Source organism: Diospyros lotus, chromosome 4 (assembly GCF_014633365.1).
Source record: "Diospyros lotus cultivar Yz01 chromosome 4, ASM1463336v1, whole genome shotgun sequence".
NCBI classification, from domain to species: domain Eukaryota; kingdom Viridiplantae; phylum Streptophyta; class Magnoliopsida; order Ericales; family Ebenaceae; genus Diospyros; species Diospyros lotus.
In genome coordinates this window covers 6,437,508-6,462,166 of record NC_068341.1, presented here as the reverse complement: position 1 = coordinate 6,462,166, position 24,659 = coordinate 6,437,508, and the positions used below count along the sequence as shown (strand labels likewise).

Below are 24,659 nucleotides of genomic sequence, written 5' to 3'. Positions count from 1 at the left end.
CGGGTTCGAAATCAAGGGAGCTCGGGTCCTAATTTACCCCCCCTCCCATGGTGTGGGGCCTTTGGGTAGGGCGCCTGTTCTGGGCGTTACCAAAACTATGTTTTCTCTGTGACTAAGCGTGTCAGATAATGTAAAAAAATCTCAGTGTTCTTCCCTTCTAAGTAACAGATGACAAGATATTTTGGACCAGAAGGAAGTTCAGTAAGCTTACCTAGAGGCTAGCGCGCGCACTACTCAATTTTACTCTTCTTTCTTAAAACAAAGGCTTGCCACAATGCACCTTTCTCCAGTTTGAAGTCTAAAACATCACCTGGTCATTGTATAGGTACAACTCAAATTTCACAAGCATCTAGAAGAGGTATGGATTGTTGTATGCATGCCATTTAAGAAAACAGAGTTATAAAATAGGTTGCCAGTTCACGGGGAGCAGAGCGAATACAGTTTTCTATACGTTTAATATGCAATACCATGTTGGCTGAGTCTTAATTGTGCAGTTCGCCAAAGTCGTAAACCGATAGCTAAAACATTAGTTGAAGTCTCTATAAAAGAACATACATATATTAAACGGACAGCATAGCACTAAACAGGCAGCGCATATCATAGACTGCTAGACATTCCCAAATTATAAATTCAAAGAGAGTCAACTATTATCAAGTTAAACTCTTTAACACTTCCATTGAGTGGGCTTCTTGGAGATGCCAGAGGAAAATTGCAAGGTATAATGTCATCTTAACAACTAGTCGAGCCTATCAATTGATATCATCATCGTTTGCAAGAAATGGTAAACAATAACGAAAACTAATAGTAAGAGACAACTGCATGTACTTGGTCCTAAAAAAATCTGATCATCTGGGGGTGAACCCTAATGCATGCTTCCAGTTTTGTCCACTCCCAGTTTGTCTGGTAGTTCCACAAATATGTCAAAAGTATGCTTCCTCTAATTCCATTCCCAGTTTATCTGATGGTTCCATAAATATATCAGACATATATATGACAAAACTCAATATGTATACATATATCTAAGCATGGTTTTCCTTTCATCAAGTGAAAAATTTGCAGCAATAGTAAACTATAATTAAAAGGGCTCTTTTAAGGGAACTCCATACTCTATCACGGATTCATTTCTCTTTTTTATGTATTTATTTTCTTTTTATTGATACATACAGGGATGAGAATCGGACTGCTTGGGTCTCAACGACATACCTGTTTGGCAAGACTTGGTTAACCATAAGCAATGGACCTGGGTTTCACGTTAATCCAGTGTTCTGTACTTGGTTAACCAAAGGGTTTCAGATATTTTTCTGCTGCATCCTTTCCTTCCCAAACATGAATAGTTGAGCCTCCTAAAAGAATACATATGTCAACAGTCCCACTTATTGTATTTATTTGTTTGTGCACAAACAGTTTGCTTTCCATTGATAAGGTTGCATACATGAAAGTATGATAAAAAAGGGCAACAATTTCATGTGGAATCAAGATGTTTGGTTTTCAAGTTGGAGATATAACGCATAGCAATCACACAAAGTATCAAAGGTGCAGGTTATCTATACCAGTTTTATTAGTCCCTACAAAGTCATCCTGCACAAACCTTCCCACAGAAAGCAATGCGAAAATCAGGTCTAAAAACCAACCTTTTTTGGTCATTCCAAACATGCTGTTCTTGGTCTTTCTCTGCATTTTATTTTAAGAGCTACAAGCTGGAGTTTGCTTCATTTTCATGATACTAATTGCCAATTCAGATTTACGCCATTCTTCCATTCTGCCATGGCTTGGTCACAAACCATCTATAAATTTCTTGATCTGCTTTATTCCTATCTCTTCCTCAATGTTGCTTGGTTACTTCATAGGTTGAACATCTAGCACTGCCAAGTAGACATACTCAAATAATAATTTTTTTTTTCATAGGTACATGGTTCTTCAGAAATGTTGAAGTGACATTAAACCTCCCAAAAGACCATATGACTAGATTAAGTACCCAAGAATACTGCCTTTAAGACATGAATCGCAGTTACAAAGAAAAAGATACACCAAGCGTGTATTGAACTCAACCTCCAATCCAAGAGAAATTTTAAATGCATACAAGAGAATTTCAGATCACAACCAGAATAGGACATGAAATACAACAAGCATGTAAAGTTACAGAACAAACATAAGAAGAATAACAGTTCTCAAGCAAAATGCTATTACTCCCCCACAAATTGATATAAAGAGAGAATATAACTATCAAATATCAATCATGTAAATGAATGAGAAAAAAGAAACAAAGCAAGTGGAAAAAAGAAACTTCTCTAGCCGGCCATTTTAGTCAACCGATGGATGGTACTTCTTGCAACCCTGTTACCCGGATCAAGCTTCATTACAATCCTCAGGTCTTCTGCACCAAGCTTGTACTTTTCCATACTCTCATACAAGAGAGCACGCTGTACAAGGACAGCTACATTCTCACCATCTCGCTCTAGGACCTGAACAACATGCAAACAGGTTATGACATGAAGATTTTCAATTGGGAAAAGTGAAGATGATTAAGAAAATGACAACCAGAGGAAGCAATGGAACACACAATGCATCTATCCATCACCCATGACCAAAAATAAGTATAAATGACATTAGACTATATAAGATATGATCTCTTAACTTAGTCAACGACGTGTAAGTGAAAACCAATACAATGCTTAAAACATATATTGAAATGAATGTTTTTCGTTGGACAACCAGTTCAAGCATGGAAAAAGGAAGGGAGGTTTGGTTAGAAAGCCTACAGCACTCTAAAACTTTGCACGCCCTGTATGAATCCTTTAAACATGAACAGTCAAGAAAATATTTCGGACATTTCAGACCTGAATTCTGAAATAAGAGCACCTTTCATTTTTGAATCATGGAACACAGCTCCAGTTTGAGAAATTATCAAGGATTAGAGGGCTGCTTCATAGCTACCCAGATTAGAAGAATTTAACAAATATATGAGCTGAAATTCAGAGTTTCCATTAACTGGTTGTTTGTGCTGCAAATGATCCTATCCATAGTTGTTAAATCGAGATTCGAATCGAGAATCGAAATTCTTATTTTATGAATCGTGAATCGAGAATCGAATCGAATCGTAAGATTCGGTACACATTCTCAATTTCAACTATAAATAATATATATCCATAGAAAATAAATAATGTACCCACCATGATCAATTCTTTTAAATATAAATAGATAAATAAACTTCTAAATATATTTGCTAAGTTTAAAATTATACCAAAAGGCAAAAGTATATTCATGTTGGCTTTAAATTCAAATTACACCAAACCAAACCACTTTCAAAATAACAAGTTAGAAAAAAAAAAAAAAAAAAAAAAAAAAAAAACCTACAATTATAAGGTTACTAATAAACTCCATTGTCCATAATCTTCACTAGTTATCAATAATCTTCATCTTCAAGTTCAAGAGCATCACCATCTTCATCATTTTCATCATCTTCTTTGTTTTCAAAGATAGCCAAATAGAACAAATATTTGATTAAAGCACACTTGCAGACGAAGTCGCACAAATTGGATGAATCGTGCTATTCATGCAATTCATGGTCGATTCGTCCAATTCATAGATGATTTTAAGGGATTTTCGATTCACCCTATAAATTCGACTCGATTTCTATATGAATCGAGCCGAATCGTACGATTCGAATCGTGAATCGTACGATTCTAAGGGATTTTAGATTCACCCTATAGATTCAACTCGATTTCTATATGAATCGAGTCGAATCGTACCATTTGAATCGTGAATCATAAGATTCTAACAACAGTGATCCTATCAATCTACAAACAGCTCTCAGAGTTATATTGACCGTTAAAACTTTCAAGCCATCAAAAAAAGAAGCAGATCGAGCAACACTCAAGTTAATTCACAGGCTTTAATATTACCATAGATTAAAAATACATCAACTCTAAGCAGAAATCATAAAAGAAACTACTAAGAAAAATATATATATAATACCTTTGTACAATCTGCGACAGCTTTTTTATACTCCCCAACTTCTTTGTAACACGAAGCTCTGCTGGATAAGACCTCCATGGTAGCAGCATCATCACCAGCCTTCTCAAGAAGAATCACAGCCCAAGAAAGCCACTTTATGGCATCAGCATACTGTCCCTGCTTGTAGTTATCCATCCCTTTATTCTTTGCAGCTGTTGCCGAAAAACCTGTAGGTGGTGGAGGAAGACCTTCAAGCTCAGTTGTCCCACCTGTGTCATTCCCTCCCCCAATCCTGTATCCATTCCCCAATCATCACCACCAGAAAACTGCTGGCTCCCAATTTCTTCAGAAATATTAGTTGAGCCCCCAACAGAGGCCGAGGATGAGGTAAACAGCGAGTCAAAGACATCGCCACCAGATGACTGAACAGGAGGCTGATTCTGAGGGGTAGGGACAGCAAAATCATCCATTCTTGAATAAGAACCAGAATTTGATCCCACGGGATTGCTTTTAACCTGAGGAAAAGGATCAAATGTAGGTGTGCTTGATTTTGAAGCATTCTGAAAATATCCAAAGGCATCATCCTTTGAAGTGGAATTATTATTATTAGTGCCTTTGGTGGCTGAATTCAAACTTCCCATTGGCTTTGATCCAAAATCAACCAAGGAACCAAATGGGTCCTTATTTGAACCCATCCCACCTCCACTCCTCATTGCCGGACCCCCAACAGTCCCACTTTTCATGCTATTGACATTACTAGTATTGGCACTACTATTGTTTGCACTTGTATAACTCCCAAAACTCTCCGAAGAGCCCCAATTACCGCTTCCCTTCGCCAAATTACCAGTCTTCGGCAGCGAATCTGCTAAATTCCCCATGGAATATGCACCCTTGTTCGATCCCGATGCAGAGACAGGCGCGGCAACCTTCAAAGGTACGTTGCTATTAGCCTTACTTTGCCCTAACGCAGATCCAACAAGGTCTCCGAACAAATTAGGGTTCTTATTGGCAATTCCGATGCTGGAGGAGGTGGCGGTCGATGAGGAGGAAGACGAAGACCAGGTCTTCCCGAATATGTCGCCGACCATCGAGGATGGACCATTCAAGCGGGGGAGCCGGCTGAATCGCCGCCGGTTGGTGAGTCCAGGACGGCCTAGGCTGCCAAGAAGACGAGGTATTGGGCTTGGATTGGGAAGAAGTGAATGAAGAAGCTGTTTGGCTCTTCTGCTCGTTGAGAGGTCGGGAACGATTGGAGCCGAGTCCTCCGAAATCGAAGCCGTAGTTGTTGAGGGACGAGGGTTTGTTGGATTTCCCGTAGTTGGAGTTCATGTCGTGGAATTTCTCGTTGGGGGATTGATCTCAAATAGCAACAAAAACTAATAATTATCAAATTCAAAGGTGATGCGAATGGGAATGACGAAATCAGGGGAATAGGGCGGTGAGAAATGCGTTGGATCAGAGAGGTGTAGATGAGATCTGATTGCGAACCTGCGTTCGAAGGAGATCGAGAAATAGGATTGATTCGTGATCGCACCAAATTGAAGGAAAAAAAAGCAGAGATAGAGGGGGGGGGGGGGGGGGGGGGGGAGAGGTCGGTCAATGAGATCTGGTTGATTTGCTTGAATGCTAAATCAGGCTCTTTCGCTTTTCTGGACTCTTCTTCGTTGGGATTGGAAACTCAAAGAGAAAAATATGTAAAAAGATTTATATTCAGGTTGTGATAACTGATAAGCTTCCCTTCCCTTCCCTTCCCTTCGCTGTGACATATATGAATTTTTCATCTTTGTGAGTAGTGATTGTGCATATTAAATAATTTGTAGACTAAAACAAGTAAATTACATCTAATTTTTCCCTCATTTGTGATACCTGTGGAGATATTTCTTATAATTTAATAATAATTTCGAAAGTCTCCATAGTTTGGTTTTTTTTTCTTCTTTTTTTTTTTTTTGAGATATCTTTGTCAATTTTGAATTAATTTAAGTTAAATTAATTAAATATTAATTAGTTTAATATTGATTAAGATAATTAAAATTAAATAATAAATAAAGGAGAGAGAGAGAGAGAGAGAAATGATTCATCCATGGGTTTGATTTTTTAAAATTTGAAACCAATTAATTTCAGATTTCCAAAACCTATCAATAGGTTTTGAAAATCGATAGACAAGGAATAGACAAAGCAGAGAGAGAGAGAGAGAGAGAGACTGGAAAAGAAATTTAGCGCTAATTTGACTAACCACCAACCCCCATCATAGTCAAATATGGATTTACAAAGCATTGAGGTTAAGTGAAATTAGTTAAAAAATTATAAAAATAAATTAATTTTGTTAAGTTAACGAAGCTAACCAAATTTAGTTAAATTAGGTGAAACCCAATAATAAGTATAGTAAATGTGATTATTACAAACTCATACAATATAATATAAGTATACGTCTAAAATCGACAATAAAACATAAGTTATTCAAATTTAAATTTTAAACGATTATAACTAATTAAAAGATAGATGTTTAAATAGGTATAATCGAGAACGATGTAATGTAATCAAATTTCAAAATCGACGGCTGAATTAAAAATAATTAAGCTTGAAAAATTAAGAAAAAAAAAAAAAAGAGAGATGCTTGAAACACGAGACAAACAACTTAGGTTTGAGCTAAGATTTTGAACAAATAATTGTGAATCAAATTAAAGTGTTTTACAATGCCCATAAATGATATAAAAGAGAATACCTAAGTATATTTTGCGTTAATTTCTTACTATAACTGACTAAAATATTAATACAGAACACTGATTAAGGAATTGTCAAATCTAAAATGGATCTCTCGGATTTTTTCACAATGGATTGAAAACTGGAAACGATGAATAAATCTTGAAAAAACCAAGAAAAATTGACCAAATATGGCAATGGCCGGACGGAGAAAGGGTTGGGCGTTACATAAGCATGCAAAAATGGTAACAGACCTGAAGATGGCGACGGGGAATGGCTGGATGGACAAGCTGATTGAGGGGACCAGCAGCGATAGTGCGGTTTCAAGCGGCGACCAGAGGCAGCAGAGGTGACTGTCGAGGCGACTCATGTTACGTGTTTGGGTTGCCAAAGATCGCCTATAAAAAGCCATCTTTTCTTCCGTTCTGAGGCCACAAGCGAGAAGGGCTTAGAAAGAGAGGAAAAAAATGATGGATCTTTGTCGGAGGAGAAGATGAGAAGCTGCAATTGTGGCGTTGTTCCGGCATTTTCGGCGGTGAGCAGCAGAGCGCAAAAGAAAGGGGCCCGCGTGAAATTGTTTGACGTTCGATCGTAAATATGGATCAGAATCATCATTGCTACTGAATCTGAATTAAAAGAGTTTTATAGATAGATAGATAGAGAGATATTAATTTCAAATTTTGATAATTCAAATAATTTACGGCCATATCTCCAAATCCAAATGTATCTAAATGTTTGATTGATAAGAAATATGGTTTTGGATTTTGTGGATGAATTCATAAACCTGGTGGATTTAATTAGGAAACCATATTCCAATCCATTTTAGATTCACAAATCTGATAGGTTTATGAGAGGCCCTTATTCTGTATTATAAGTCGAGCGGTCTCATGTCATCTGAGACATTCATTCTACATTCTAATCTGCCTCTTCTTCTGCAATCATGGCTTCCACCCGATTGTTTTCTATTACGCTTCTCATAGCCTTCTCTTTCTTCTTCCTTCTCTCTCCTTCATCCAACGCCCATTCACTCAAAGCTTGTCACCTCGACCAGATTTACCAACTTGGAGATTCTATATCTGATACTGGAAACTTAATACGCGAACCTTTTGGATCTACCACTCCCTTTGCAAAACTTCCATACGGCATGACCTTCTTCAAAAAAGCAACCGGCCGCTGCTCCAATGGTCTTCTCATGATTGATTATATTGGTATGTATTTATCTATTAAGCGTTTACGACGTGTTTTTCCAATATCTATATGTGATTCGTAAATGGTGAATGAAAATTTCAAGGAATGACTAGTTTTAACATTCTTGAGTTAATTACTTATATCATATCTTTTTGTATTTTTATTTACAGCAAATGCAGCTGGACTTCCACTCCTCAATCCCTACAAAAATATGGATGCCAATTTTAGACACGGAGTGAACTTTGCTGTAGCTGGTTCTACTGCATTATCAACAGAACATCTTGCAAGCAAAAATATTGTGTCTCCAGTAACTACAAGCTCTCTTGGCATTCAACTGGATTGGATGACTTCCCATTTTAGTTCAATTTGCTACTCAGAAAGGGGTAGAATATTGGCATAATTCAAAATTTACATAAAGGATCGAAACTTCACTTTCAATATTTATGTTCTTATTTTACTTATTTACCTTTTTTTTTTGGCTGACAGATTGTGTAGAAAAACTTAAAAATTCTCTATTCATGGTTGGGGAAATAGGAGGAAATGATTACAATTACGCACTACTCCAAGGTAAAAGTATTGAACAAGTGATGAGTATGGTACCCGAGATTGTCCAAGAAATAACCGATGCAATAAAGGTATTTTTTTTATGATGCATTTTTTAATTAGCATAGCTGTTATATATAGTTTTTTATGTTTAATTTGAGTAAATGCTTATCTATTCAACTTTAATTCTAAAATTGTCATCTTATATACAGAGAGTTATTAGTCATGGAGCCGTTAGAATCATTGTTCCGGGTAATTTTCCAATAGGTTGTCTTCCAATTTACTTGACGGCATTTAACACCAATGCTACTCAAGCCTATGATGAACACCGTTGTCTTAGGCGACTAAACGATTTTGCAAAGTATCACAATAATCATCTACAAGAAGTCATTGAAGAGTTAAGAAAAGAATTCTCTCATGTAAATATTGTGTATGGGGACTACTACAATGCGTACAAGTGGCTTCTCAAGAATTTTGCTATTTTCGGTGAGTTGATCACTTCAAGTTACACATAAAAATTTAAAAAGATACACACCTCTTAACAAGTATTAAATCTTTAGCGCCCTTTTTTCTTTGTTGCATGCAGGATTTGATTTAAAGTGGATCCAAAAATCATGTTGTGGAATCGGAGGAGACTACAATTTCAATCTCGATAAGATGTGTGGAGAGCAGGATGTTCCAGTTTGTTCAAATCCTAATCAATATATTAGTTGGGATGGAATTCACTCGACGCAAAGAACATATAAACTCATGGCTTATAGGATGCTTCGTAAAATGTTACCGGAACTTCATTGTGGGGTTTAGTTAAGCTATTTATTTTGGCTGTTGCTAAGTAAAAATAATTAGTTTATGTTTTTTATTAAGTTTTTTAGGTAGTTTATATGTAATCGGTAATGTTTTATTGGTTTTAGCAATTTTGGAAACAAAAACTTTAAATCATACTCAATTATATAATTATCTAATATTACTCCACCTTACTAATTGTTTCCAATATAATGTAATAGCCAAGCAAAAACAAAATTAGGAAGCGTTATTCCTTAATGGATTCAAAAACCTTGTGTGGGTTACAGAAACCATATCCTAATCCATTTTGGATTCATAAACCTAGCAGGGTTTGGCAGTTATATTATGAGTTAGTTGCATATAAGAGGGATAATTAAGCCCACAGTTTTATTAATTAAAATTAAAATTTAATTTTTATTTTTAAATTTTTATTTTTATTTTTATTTTTATTTTTATTTTTTGGTCTCAATCAAAGTTAGTAATCTGCTTTCTCTGTTTCTCTTCTGGCTCTTCTCATGCTCTGCTCCTGCTTGCTTCTTCCTTTCATCCCCTTCATGGAACGGCCATAATTCCATTCACTCAAAAAGCTTTATTTTAAAACAATTTCATTTTAAGGGAGGCTGCCTGTCGCTTGTGTAACAAGAGAATCTCACGAGCTACAAAATATTCTCTATGAATCTGCAGTCGCTAGTTCTGAAGTTAAATTAGGTGAGGCCCAATATTACGCGTCGTAGATGTGCTTATTGCAAACTTGTAAAACACAATTACGTCTGAAATCAACAAATGAAACAAAAAGTTATTCAAATCTAAACTTAAACGATTGCAACCAATCAAAAGATGGATGTTGAAATAAGTATAATCGAGAAGAGTGGATGCAATCAGATTTCACAATCGACCATTGAATCGAAAATAATTAAGGTTGAAAAACTAAAAAGAAGAAAAAGTGATGCTTGAAACACAACAAATGTAGGGCTCGCTTCCGAATACTCAAAGAAGGTCATTTCATAAATGATATAGAACAAAATTGAACTCAACTCATTTTACTATTCTAGCAGTGGAAATTTAATAAGATTTAATTACATTCTTAATATCTGGATAACTCTAGGGCTCGCTGGCCATAAAAATGGCAATAAGAGGGTTGGGCGTTACATAAGCATGCAAAAATGGAAACAAATCGGAAGATGGTGATGGGAAATGGCTGGATTGACAAGCTGATTATGGGAACCAACAATGGTAGCACAGTTTCAAGCAGCGACAAGAGGCAGCAGAGGTGACTATCAAATGGACTCATGTTACGTTTTTGGGTTGCCAAAGATCACCTATATTACTACAAGAAAAATAGTTTTTAACGACAAATTTTAGTGACGGAATTATTCTGTCCCTAATTAACAATGGATATCCGTAGCTAAATTTTTGCAACGAATTTGCGACACTTTATTCCATCGCTAATATTTTTTCAATTTAGAGATGGAAACTAAATAATTTATTCCTTCACTAAATAATTTGTTATATTTTTAATAAATTTTTAAATTTAGGGATGAAAAAATTCTTCACTAAAAAATATAAATATATAAATAAATAATTTAAAACTTTTGCGATGAAAAAATCGATTGCAAAAACAATAAATTAAAAATTAAAAAATTTAGGGATAGAAAATATCAGTCACTAAAAAAGAAAAAAATAAAATAAAAATAAAAACTTTAGCAATAAAAGAAATCTATAGCTAAAAAAGAAAAAAATTAAATTAAAAATTAAAAACTTTAGCAACGAATATTATCCGTTGTTAAAAAAAATAAATTAAATAGTTAAAACTTTAGCAACGAAAGATATTCATAGCTAAAAAAGAAGGAAAATAAATTAAAAAAGTTAAAACTTTAGCCACAGAAGATATCCGTCGCTAAGAATGAAAAAAATTAAAAATTAGAAACTTTAGTGATGAAATTATCCATCGCTAAAAAAAATTAAATTAAATAGTTAAAAGTTTAGCGACGGATGATATCCATCGCTAAAGAAGAAAAAGATAAATTAAAAAGTTAAAACTTTAGTGATAGACGTCTCTAAAATAGAAAAAAAATAAATTAAAAAGTTAAAATGTTAGCGACGACTAAGAAAAAAAAAAAATTAAAAATGTTAGCAAAAAAATAAATTAAAAATTTAAAACATTAGCGATTGAACAAATCCATCGCTAAAAAAAGAAAAAAATATATATTTTATCAACTAAATTTATGAAATGTGAAATTCATACTTTAATTTCACATTTAAGGAACTAAATTTATATTTTTGACTTAATTTAATTAAATATACTCTATTTCCTTGTGATACCTTAAACTTTTTGTTATTTTGATTACATTTATGTTCTTGTATTTATCTTTTTTTTTTTTTTGAGAAATTCATAATTAACCTGAGTCAAATGTATAAAATCGTTTTCATCCATTTTATAGAAAAAAAAACGTTTTTAATCATTTAAACAAAGTAATTACTTTTATGTAAAATATCAAAAATACCATTAATGAGATTTTAAAATAGAAAGTCCACATTGCTCTTAGCCTCATTTACCAAAATACCATTGTCTCTTTCATATTGTCTTTCCCCTATCTCTCATCTTCTAACATTTACGTTACTCTCTTTCTTTCCTTTGTCAAACCATCAAAACTCAGTCATTCATCATACATTCAATTTTTTTGCTTATTGGGTCATTCAACCTTTTTCATCAATCACATCGACCTCATTGAAATCTCATTCAACAAGATTCTTTCTCTCCAACAAACAATTTCACTCACTCAATCTCTAAGAATTGATTTGATTTCTATTTGTTTTGTTTTTTGTTCACATTGCTTATTAAAGCTGGGTAGTATGATTGTGGTTGTTAATATAACATATTTTGGTAGATATCATTCCAGATTTATACTATTTTCATGAAAAAATAATTTTTCAAAACTGCACATCGTTATCGGGTTTTGTGGCCCACAAAACCCATTTTTTACTAAAATAGCTTTTATGATCCCTTTTTTTTTGGGGGGGGGGGGGGGGGGGCATTGGATTTTTCAAAGTTACCAAATAGAAAATGATGTCCTTTTACATTTTTCAGGTTAATTGAATTTAGAATTCACAACAAATAACAATGGTATAATAATAAAACACAACCAATACATGATAATGTGTTATAACTATTAATAATATTTGATTAAATTGATGTAATGATTATAAAATTTACCTAAAAATAAAAGTATAATTTTTAAACAATAATTTATTTTTTGGACTATTGGATAACTTGGAAAAATCCCATAGCTGAGAAAAGAAAAAAAAAAGTTAAAAAAAACCATTTTAATAACAAAAAATCGGGTTTTGAGGGCCACAAAACTCGACTCCGGGTTTTGAGGGCCACAAAACCCGACTTCGGGTTTTGTGGCCCACAAAACTCGATTTTTTACTAAAATCGCTTTTTTGATATATTTTTTTTTTTTGCCATGAAATTTTTCAAAGTTACCCAATAAAAAATTATGTCTTTTTACATTTTTTAGCTTAATTGAATTTTGAATTCATAATAAATAACAATGGAATGATAATAAAACACAACCAATACATGATAGTGTTCTAACTACTAACAACATTGGATTAAGTTGATGCAATGATTATAAACTTTAAACAAAAATAAAAGTATAATTTTTAAAAAATAATTTATTTTTGGGACTATTGGATAACTTGGAAAAATTTCATGGCAGAGAAAAGAAAAAAAAAAGGATCCAAAAAACCATTTTAATAACAAAAAATCGGGTTTTGTGGCCTACAAAACTCGATTTTTTACTAAAATCGCTTTTTTGATACTTTTTTTTTGCCATGAAATTTTTCAAAGTTACCCAATAAAAAATTATGTCTTTTTATATTTTTTGGCTTAATTGAATTTTGAATTCACAATAAATAACAATGAAATGATAATAAAACACAACTAATACATGATAGTGTTCTAACTACTAACAAGATTGGATTAAGTTGATGTAATGATTATAAACTTTAAACAAAAATAAAAGTATAATTTTTAAAAAAATAATTTATTTTTGGGACTATTGGATAACTTGAAAAAATCTCATGGCAGAGAAAAGAAAAAAAAAAGATCCAAAAAACCATTTAAAAAAAAAATCGAGTTTTGTGGGCCACAAAATCTTGCTTTGGGTTTTGCGAGCCACAAAACTCAATTTTTTACTAAAATGGCTTTTTTGATATTTTTTTTTTTTGCCATGGGATTTTTCAAAGTTACCCAATAAAAAAAGATGTCTTTTTATATTTTTCGACTTAATTGAATTAATAATTCATAATAAATAACAATGGAATGATAATAAAACACAACCAATACATGATAGTGTTCTAACTACTAACAACATTGGATTAAGTTGATGCAATGATTATAAACTTTAAACAAAAATAAAAGTATAATTTTTAAAAAATAATTTATTTTTGGGACTATTGAATAATTTGAAAAAATCTCATGGCAAAGAAAAGAAAAAAAAAAGATAAAAAAAACCATTTTAATAAAAAAAATTGGGTTTTCTGGGCCACAAAATCTGACTCTGAGTTTTGTGGCCCACAAAACTCGATTTTTTACTAAAATGGCTTTTTTGATACTTTTTTTTTTTTTTGCCATGGGATTTTTCAAAGTTACCCAATAGAAAATCATGTTTTTTTTTATATTTTTTTGGCTTAATTGAATTTAGAATTCACAATAAATAACAATGGAATGATAATATAACACAACTAATACATGATCAAGTGTTCTAAATACTAACAACATTTGGATTAAGTTAATGTAATGATTATAAAATTTACCCAAAAATAAGAAAATAATTTTTAAATAATAATTTATTTTTGGGACTATTGGATAACTTGAAAAAATCTCATGGCCAAGAAAAAAAAAAGATCAAAAAAATTATTTTAATAAAAAAAAATCGGGTATTGTGAGCAACAAAACCCGGCTTCGGGTTTTCTGGGCAACAATACCCGACTCCGGGTTTTATGGCCCACAAAACCTGATTTTTTACTAAAATGACTTTTTTGATCTTTCTTTTTTTTTTTTTTTTGGGCCACGGGATTTTTTAAAGTTACCCAATAGAAAATTATATTTTTTTACATTTTTTGATTTAACTGAATTTAGAATTCATAATAAACAACAATGGAATAATAATAAAACACAACCAATACATAATCAAGTGTTCTAACTACTAACAACATTGGATTAAGTTGATGTAATGATTATAAAATATACCAAAAATTAAAAGTATAACTTTTAAACAATAATTTATCTTTGGGACTATTGGATAACTTGAAAAAATCCCATGGCCAAGAAAAAAAAAGATCAAAAAACTATTTTAATAAAAAAAATCAGGTTTTATGGACCACAAAACCAAATTTTGGCCACAAAACCAATTTTTTTTACTAAAATGGCTTTTTTGATCCTTTTTTTTTTTTAGGCATGGGATTTTTGAAAGTTACCAAATAGAAAATGATATTTTTTTACATTTTTTTGCTTAACTGAATTTAAAATTCACAATAAATAATAATTGAATGATAATAAAACACAACCAATACATGATCAAGTGTTCTAACTACAAACAACATTGGATTAAATTGATGTAACGATTATAAAATTTACCCATAAATAAAAGTATAATTTTTAAACAATAATTTATTTTTGGGGTCATTGGATAACTTGAAAAAATTCCATAGCCAAGAAAAGAAGGAAAATGAAAAAAACCATTTTAATAAAAAAAAATTCCAGGTTTTGTGGGCCACAAAACTCGGCTCTGGGTTTGTGTCCCACAAAACACTATTTTTTACTAAAATAACTTTTTTGATTTTTTTTTTAATTTTTTGGGCCATAGGATTTTTCAAATTTACCCAATAGAAAATGATGTATTTTTACATTTTTTGATTTAACTCAATTTAGAATTCACAATAAACAACGTTGAAATGATAATAAAACACAACCAATACACAATCAAGTGTTCTAACTACTAACAACACTAGATTAAGTTGATGTAAAGATTATAGATTGTACCCAACAATAAAAGTATAATTTTTAAACAATAATTTATCTTTGGGACTATTGGATAACTTGGAAAAATCCAATGGCCAAGAAAAAAAAAAAAGATCAGAAAAATCATTTTAATAAGAAAAATCAGGTTTTGTGGGCAACCAAACTCGTCTCTGGGTTTTGTGGCCTACAAAACCCAATTTGTTTCTAAAATAGCTTTTTTGATCCTTTTTTTTTGGGGGGGGGGGGGGGGCTATGGGATTTTTCAAAGTTATCCAATAGAAAATGATGTCCTTTTACATTTCTCGCTTTAACTGAATTTAGAATTCACAATAAACAACAATTGAATGATAATAAAACACAACCAATACATAATCAAATGTTCTAACTATTAACAACATTGGATTAAGTTGATCTAATGATTATAAAATGTATCAAAAAATAAAAGTATAATTTTTAAACAATATTTTATCTTTGGGACTATTGGATAACTTCGAAAAATCCCATGGCCAGGAAAAAAAAAGATCGAAAAAACTATTTTAATAAAAAAAAATTGGGTTTTGTGTGCAACCAAACCCGGCTCTAGGAAACCCAATTTTTTTACTAAATTGGATTTTTTAATCTATTTTTTTTTTAGCCATGGGAATTTTCAAAGTTACCCAATAGAAAATGATATCTTTTTACATTTTTCGATTTAATTGAATTTAAAATTCACAATAAACAATAATAGAATGATAATCAAATACAACCAATACATGATCAACTATTTTAACTACAAATAACATTGGATTAAATTGATGTAATGATTATAAAATTTATCCAAAAAATAAAAGTTTAATTTTCAAACAATAATTTATTTTTGGAACTATTGGATAAAATGGAAAAATCCCATGGCAAAGGAAAGAAAAAAAATCAAAATAACAATTTTAATAAAAAAAAATCCAAGTTTTGTGGGCAACCATACCCGGCTCCGAGTTTTGTGTCCCACAAAACATTATTTTGTACTAAAATGACTTTTTGATTTTTTTTTTTTTTTTTTTTGGATATTGGATTTTTCAAAGTTACCAATAGAACATGATGTCTTTTTAACATTTTTCAATTCTAACTACTAAAGGCAATGGATTAAGTTGATGTAATGATTATAAAATTTAAGCAAAAATAAAAGTATAATTTTTAAAAAATAATTTATTTTTGAGACTATTGGATAATTTGGAAAAATTCCATGGCCAAGAAAAGAAAAAAAAATAGAAAAAACCATTTTAATAAAAAAAATTGGGTTTTGTTTGCCACAAAATCCAGCTCCGGGTTTTGTGGGCAACCAAACCCTGTTCCGGGTTTTGTGGCTCACAAAACCCTATTTTTTACTAAAATGAATTTTTTGATCCTTTTTCTTTTTGGGTCATGGAATTTTTCAAAGTTACCCAATATAAAATAATATCTTTTTACATTTTTCGCTTTAATTGAATTTAGAATTCACAATAAACAACAATGGAATGATAATAAAACACAACCAATACTCAAGTGTTCTAACTACTAACAATATTGGATTAAGTTGATGTAATTATTATAGAATGTACCCAAGAATAAAAGTATAATTTCTAAACAATAATTTATCTTTGGGACTATTGAATAACTTGGAAAAATTCAATGGCTAAGAAAAAAAAAAGATCATAAAAATCATTTTAATAAAAAAAAATCGGGTTTTGTGGGCAGCCAAACCGGCTCCGGGTTTTGTGGCCCACAAAACTCGATTTTTTACTAAAATGGGTTTTTTTTTATCTTTTTTGTTTTTTTTGCCATAGGATTTTTGAAAGTCACCCAATAGAAAATGATGTTCTTTTACATTTTTTGGTTTAATTGAATTTAGAATTCACAATAAACAACAATCAAATAATAATAAAACATAACCAATACATGATCAAGTGTTCTATCTACTAATAACATTGGATTAAATTGATGTAATTATTTTAAAATTTATCTAAAAATAAAAGTATAATTTTTAAACAATAATTTATTTTTGGGACTATTGGAAACTTGAAAAAAATCCAATGGCCAAGAAAAAAAAAAGATAGAAAAAACCATTTTAATAAAAAGAAAATAAGGTTTTGTGGGCCTCAAAACTCGACGGGCAACCAAACCATTTTAGTATATTTTTACTAAAATGGCTTTTTTAATCCCTTTTTTTTTTGGGCAATAGGATTTTTCAATGTTAACTAATAGAAAATGATTTTGTTTTTGCATTTTTCTGCTTAATTGAATTTAGAATTCACAATAAACAATAGAATGATAATATAACACAACTAATACATGATCAAGCGTTCTAACTACTAGTAACATTGAATTAAGTTGATGTTGTAACATCTCAGTAATTTAAGAATAATTAGTAACTATTAATTTAATTGGAAACAACTGATAATTATTAATTTAAATTGGGAATGGTTAATAATTATTAATTATCGTAATTCAAGTGATTATTAAATGGTTATAAGTTTAAAGGAAATATTAATTTAAATTGTATTAAAAGAAGATATTAAATTATTTTGTATTTGGGAAGTGGGGATATAAGAGATATTTTTATATGGGGTGTATGTGAGAAACTTGTGAAAGTATGGGGGTTTAAATGTAATTTTCGGATCAGCTGTGGGATCACCTTAAAACTAATTTAGTCTCCCAGCGCGGGCGGTCGCGCGCGTGGCCAGGCGAGAGACGAGGGATCGAGCTGGGTTGGGAGCATGCGCGCTGTGGAGGAATTTTGTTGGATTTTATCAAGCCTCATGCGCCCAAAACAGCGCCGTTTTGAGGCTGAGGCGGTGGTGCGCTGGGCTGCCACGCAGCAGCGTTTGGTGCTTCATTTCCTTGCCTTTTTAAGGTCGATTACAGTGGGTTTCGGGGGGAAAAATTAACAGCAACAGTAAGAGAAATTCAAGGAAGAAGAAGCAGCGCTCCGAGAGAGAAAATGAAGGAAAAATTCAGGAAAAATTATGGGAAATTCAGGTTAATTGGGATTTAAATAAATAGGTAAGTAAAGTAATTTATCTAAATAAATTTGTACGGTTTGAAATTAATTTTGGATGCGATTCCATTAATTTTAGAAGTTTATATCTTATTTTGCAGCGCATAATAATTTAGCAGTGTATGGGCATTTAATCACCGAAATTAGTTGAATTAATGCAAGTTCTTTACTCCTTTCATGATTCTCATTCAATTTATGAATTCTATATTCTCCCTCAACCCGATTTGGTTATAGAAATTAACTGTGACCGTTATAGTTAATTATTATCTGAATGTTATTAAATTAAATTAAATAGAAAACTTTCGGGGTTTAATTCTGCAAATGCTTGTATCGCCCCTACTTCATTGGGAATGATGTTGAACCTGATTGGGGTTAGGTTCTTAATGAGTCAGTGGTGGTTGTGGATACCCTCTGGGATGAGTTGTTGTAATCGAGAGTCTTGGGGTTTTATTTGTGTGAGTTGTAGGGTGTGGGATATACAGCTACTGACCGTCGATCGTTGGGTCGTGACAGTTGATGGCTGGACGTATGGACGTTAATTATCAGCTGTTGCGATAGACTATAGACAAGTCGGGTAAGCTGGTATCGCCGAACACCCACCATTAGTGTGTGCCTGTCATGTTGTGGTTATGGTTTTATTTTGTGGGTATGGGTGGTAATAATAGGCGACGTGAGCTATCGTCTGGTGAGGTAACGTTGACTGTTTGTGACACTGGAGCGAACTGTCGTCGGGCCGAGGGCGGCTGTTGACTGGTTGTTCCTAGTCACGGGTTGTCGACTGGTACCTGGTCACTGTCGACCGGCTCTGCCAATATGTGACATATTGCATGGCATTACATTGCATGGGATTGGGCTCACATCCATTGGGGGTCATGCTTTGTATGTACGGGGAAGTGTGCTCATTGGCATAACCCGGTTGGCCTGTTAAGTGCCAATTTGGGTACGATAGGCGCGCATATGCATTGAGAGCATTTTGCATGTGTGGAATTCTTATATGGGCGTAGCATGGCCTGATGCTTGGCTTATGGGGGCTTTGACATCACGTTAATGCTGCAAGAGCCATTGCATTTATTATCTGTTGCATCGCGTGGTTATCGTTGATTTGGTTATGATTGAGGATTGTGGTATGGAGTTGACCCTTGATAGCTATGAGTGGATGCTAGGCTCCAGATAGCTATGATTCGGGGACTCCGGTATGTGACTGTGATGAGAGCTTCAGGCTCGTATGGATCTTGTTGTGGGAGCTTCGGGCTCGTGGACTTTATGCCAGCCAATTCATGGACGTGGCAGGTTGGTATGCTGAGAGTTGGGTGCGTGCCAGGATGTGCATTTCTTATGTGGGCCCCAAGGACTGTTGTGTGCAATGTTATATTTATGTGGAGTACTGAATTCTCTGTTGCACGATATGACATGGCATGTTCATATACTGCATTGCACTTTGTGTGGGTGTGTTCTGGGTGAAGGATGTATTCCCAGCTTTGTTGTTATTATGTAGCGATGTGTGCTCTATTGTGGTTTATTTCTGGTTTATCATTGTCTAGTGAGGTGTATGTTGAGTATGGCTATTTCGGGTTTGGTTTGTCTTACCTGTATTAGTGGGATGCACTCCAGTGTGGGAGATCTATGGCTAGCCTTACCTCCATTATTTTGTTATGCTTGCTAAGCCTTGTGGCTCATCTTGTTTTTACCATCATTCCAGGTGTAGGAGTTGACGCAGTGGCTAAACTATTGGCGTGTCAGTTGCAGATAATTGTGTGTACAGGGCTATCCCGACTAAAAGATCGGTGAGGTGTGAATTGTGTTCGGGGGCTCGGATATTTTGGATTGATTGATTTGATTGGTTGTGATGTTGTTATGTATAATTAAGCCCCTAAGTGGTTTATTCCGTATTTATCTAGCTTCTGCTGTTGTGGTGTGTTGTATGACTTTGGTTGAATTGCAATTTAAGATTTGAGGAAAAACATTTCTGGATCGTGACAGATGTAATGATTATAAAATTTATCTAAAAATAAAAGTATAATTTTTAAATAATAATTTATTTTTGAGACTATTGGATAAGTTGAAAAAATCCGATGGCCAAGAAAAGAAAAAAAATCAAAAAAATTATTTTAATAAAAACAAAATTTTGTGGGCCACAAAACTCGGCTCTAAGTTTCGTGGGCAACCAAATTCGGCTCCGGGTTTTGTGGCCCACAAAACCCAATTTTTTTTCTAAAATGGTTTTTTTTATCTTTTTTTTTTGGGGGGGCCATGTGATTTTTCAAAGTTGCCCAATAGAAAATGATATCTTTTTATATTTTTCGACTCAACCGAATTAAGAATTCACAATAAATAACAATGGAATGATGATAAAATACAGCCAATACATGATCAAGTGTTCTAACTACTAACAACATTGGATTAAGTTGATGCAATGATTATAAAATTAATCAAAAATGAAAATATAATTTTTAAGTAATAATTTATTTTTGGGTCTATTGGATAACTTGGAAAAATCTCATGGTCAAGAAAAGAAAAGAGAAGATCGAAAAAAGCCATTTTAATAAAAAATCAAATTTTGCAAGCAACCAAACCCGATTATCCAGTTATTAAATTATCAAAAAAATAATTATTATTGAAACATAATAATAACTTAATAGTTGAACAATTATTATTATAATTGAAAAATAAAATAATAAAAATAACTGAATAACAATTTTTCAATGATTTAATAATACATATATATTTCAAATTTTCAATTATTATGTAATTAATTTTATTTATTATATATGTAATATTATTACATATATATTTAATAATAAAAAAATGGAGGGGGGAACGGAGCGTGGGTTCGAGACCCAATTTGTTATTAAATTATTAAAAAATAATAGTAATTATTAGAAAATAATAATAATTTAATAGTAAAAAATTTATTATCATAATTATGATTTGCAATTATTATTACACTTGAAAAATAAAATAATAATCATTGAATAACAATTTTTTAATTATTTATTTAATAATACATAAATATTTAAAATTTTCAATTATTATTTAATTAATTTTATTCATTATATATGTGATAATAGATATATATTTAATAATAAAAAAGGGGTGGGGCACCCCGTGGGTTGAAGACCCAATTAGTTATTAAATTATTAAAAAATAAAAATTAGTATTGAGAAATAATAATAATACTTTAATAATTAAAAATTTATTGTTATAATTATGAGGGATTTTTCGAGTTTGTTTGTGGGGTTAAATATAAATTTAACCCTTTTGTTTGTTTTGTATTGAAGGTAGTTTGGTAATTTATTGTCTTTATTTTTATTCTTAATTTTTAATTAAAGTGGGGAGTTGAACAATAAAAAATGGAGTCAAAAGTGATAAAATGACTATTTTTTGAAACTATTCATTTGTAAGGGGTAAAAACGTTTTTTTGTAAAAAAATGGCTAAAAACGAAGTTTGTATTTGTGTTGGGGCGTTTTTTACAATTTCCATTTTTTTGTTTTTACACACCAAAGTAAATTAGTTAAATTGATTAAAAAATACATATATATAAATTAAATTAACTTTAAATTATTAATAAAGAAGTGAATTAAATAACAAAAAATTTGAGTGATTGTACAAAAAAAAAAAAAATGTGGAAGTACATAAATAAAAATCTAGATTTGCCTAATATGCATACATTTTTTAAAGATATTGATCTTCGTTATTGAGTAATATGTTGTCCTTTAGCGGATATCCATATTTTTAATTGAATAATATGCAGATAAAATTTCTAATATCCACAACGTTGAGATGATACGTTTCACTTTTTTTAAATTTCATCATTAATTAGATGATATCACGCTGTAAGCACCCCCGCTCGGATATCCCAACCACCCGGTCTATCCGAACGAGTGCGCTCACAGAAGGGAAGAGGAATAGACAAAAAACAAAAATACCCTGGCATGCATAAATAAGAAATTTAACAGCGAAAGCAAAACGGTAAACATGTATGCCCACAAGTACCCCGTTGATACAGCGGTCATGGAGTATATAAAAATACATACAGACCCTGTGCCAACAATATGAGGTACAAATGACAACCTAGCACAGTCAAAAATAAAAGATAGCGACTCTAGCAAAACATCAGAGATGACGGGAGCAGCTAACTGTACACCTTACCAACACGGCTGGCTGTTAGGTGGCGCGATCCTCGCCCTCGGCCTTCGTTTTACCCTTACTTGGAATGATGGAAAGCAAGGTGAGTCGCAAGACTCAACAAGTTTATATGAAAAGGAAGGCTATAACATGAATCGAAGAAAAGATCACCCCAAATATAAACCCACATGTACACACAAGCCATGTGACGCAACCAAACAATAGTGCCGCGTAATAAAAGCACATACCGGTCCTTGGGGCCCACATAAGACACCTAGCACCCAAGTCCCATACCAACCTGCCGTTGCCCTGAAAGGCAACATATATCTCCATAAGCCTGTGCGCACTGTCCCGGGTCGGTACTCCCGTCACCCGTATCCCTGCCGGTACTCCCGATAGCCGAGCCAAAGGCTCCCTCGAAATGGTACTCCCGTCCGAGAACTAAATATTACCAGTATCCATGCAATGCACATAAAATGCAATGGTGTAATGAGCATCAACATGATACAAGGCGCCTATACATCCAGGCATCAGGCCATGCTCCGCTCACATAGTAAATCACACGCGATGCATATGCCCGTGCTGAATGCAACCTAGCTAACTAGAATGATTGTGATTAAGCATAACCAAATCATGATAATCCCAACATGCAGCCCGTACCCATGTGCACATCAAATCATGAACAGTAATACAATGTATCTAATCATACAGTAAATCACATACCGGCAGAGCTAGTCAGCAGTGCCCGGCACCGGTTAATGGCCAGTGACTAGGGGTGTCCACCCGACGGTCCACATCAGGGTCGTACCATAGTCTATCCCAACGTCACCAACAACCGACCCTTGCCCCACTGCTCGATAGCTCTAACCGAACCATAAATAAATCTGAGAAAAACTGTAAATAAACCTAATAAAATCGTAAATAAACCCTCGCGTCTAGGAACCTAGTCCCCAAACTGGTTCAGCATCATTCTCGAAAGGAGTGGGGGCGATACAAACCCCTGTAGGCACACAATAAATAAAACTCTAGAAGTCTCGGATTTAATTTAAATTAAAACAAATAAATAATAATTTAACAAATAAGGTTAGGTGCCGAATTAGAGTAAGGGAGGTGATAAAATACAGGAAATCACAGGGTCTTTCATGGGAATTAAAGATCAGGAAGAGAGGGTTAAGAGCTTGCCTTTACATGGCCGTTCCTTGCTTTTCTTGCGCACCTGCTGCGAAGTAAAACGTTCGCTGGCAATAAATAAAATCGCAGCTTTAATTAAATAAATCTACCGTGTAATATTAATAATTTAATCGTCTAAAATCCCTCGTAAGCGCACCACACTAAAATCCCAATAAGCCTCATTTATTTTAAATTAAATCACGCTAATAAAATCCTCGAAACCAGTTTAATAATTTAAATTTAAATCAAACGACTCAAAATTCCATAAGTAATAAACGGGCTGAAACAAACGAATGGAGGGTATAAAATACGAGAAATCACAGGGTTTCTCACGGGAATTAAGGAATACGAAGAAAGGGTTAGGAACTTGTCTGAAACTAGCTGATTCTAACTTCTCTCAAGCTCCCGAGGCAAATTAATTCATTTCCTAGCAAATAACACAATCGAGACTTAAATTAATTAATTTAAATCGCGTAAAATTTATAATTTAAACATAATATGCTTCTACTAATTTTTACCCACGTACCTGATCACTTCTCATGCCAAAAAATTCTAAAATTAAATTAAATTACTATTTATGGGACATTACACACGCTATATAATTCAGGAATTTACACAGAAACTTTGTAATGTTGCTGAAAATAACCTTTAACAAAACATTTATAAAAATTTAATTTTAAATTCATAAAATATTTAAATTAAATTTAAAATCTGATTTGATAATAAAAATTTTCATAGTTAAATGTAGAATTTATAAAAAATTTAATTAAATTCAAAATTAGTGACGAAATATTCCGTTATTAAGTTACAAATTAATAAAACATAAAATTACAAATTAAATTCAAAATGAGTGATGGAATATTTTGAAAATAAGTTTTGAAAAATTTTGGGGTCCAAATGTAATTATGAAAAATTTAAACAAAAATATTATAAAAATATTTTATGCTCATAGTAAATCAAGGAGATTTTAGATCAGTTGGTCGCGTGCGCGGGGGTAAGTCTTTGGAGGTTGGGAGGTCCATGGTTGAATCCCTGGAAAACACAAGAATAAAATGCTCGCCAAGTGGCGAGTAGAAGCGAGGCCACACAGTGCTTGCATGATACGATGAGAGCGCGGGTCTTGCTTTTATTTTTTTCCAGTTGCTGAATCAATGATG

General features: G+C 32.7%; 2 protein-coding genes and 1 pseudogene across 2 annotated transcripts in view; 1 reads left to right on the top strand and 2 right to left on the bottom strand.

The window, feature by feature from the left end:
• LOC127798860 (ethylene-responsive transcription factor RAP2-3-like) overlaps positions 1 to 24,659 on the bottom strand; it is a 69,024-nt gene that overhangs the window by 38,947 nt on the left and 5,418 nt on the right. The gene's annotated exons all lie outside the window — the stretch shown is intronic.
• On the bottom strand, positions 648 to 5,506 carry LOC127798858 (uncharacterized serine-rich protein C215.13-like; annotated as a pseudogene).
• LOC127799198 (acetylajmalan esterase-like) lies at positions 7,595 to 9,189 on the top strand. Its single transcript, XM_052332994.1, has 5 exons — positions 7,595 to 7,862; positions 8,013 to 8,225; positions 8,329 to 8,477; positions 8,598 to 8,871; positions 8,972 to 9,189. The coding sequence occupies exons 1-5, from the start codon at positions 7,595 to 7,597 to the stop codon at positions 9,187 to 9,189; spliced, it is 1,122 nt and encodes a 373-aa protein (XP_052188954.1).

Excerpts from the sequence above, each read along its gene's own strand:
- LOC127799198 (XM_052332994.1), top strand. The coding sequence starts at position 7,595 with ATGGCTTCCACCCGATTGTTTTCTATTACGCTTCTCATAGCCTTCTCT. Across the intron at positions 7,863-8,012 it reads TCTCATGATTGATTATATTG|CAAATGCAGCTGGACTTCCA; the intron begins GTATGTATTTAT and ends TTTTATTTACAG. Across the intron at positions 8,226-8,328 it reads AATTTGCTACTCAGAAAGGG|ATTGTGTAGAAAAACTTAAA; the intron begins GTAGAATATTGG and ends TTTGGCTGACAG.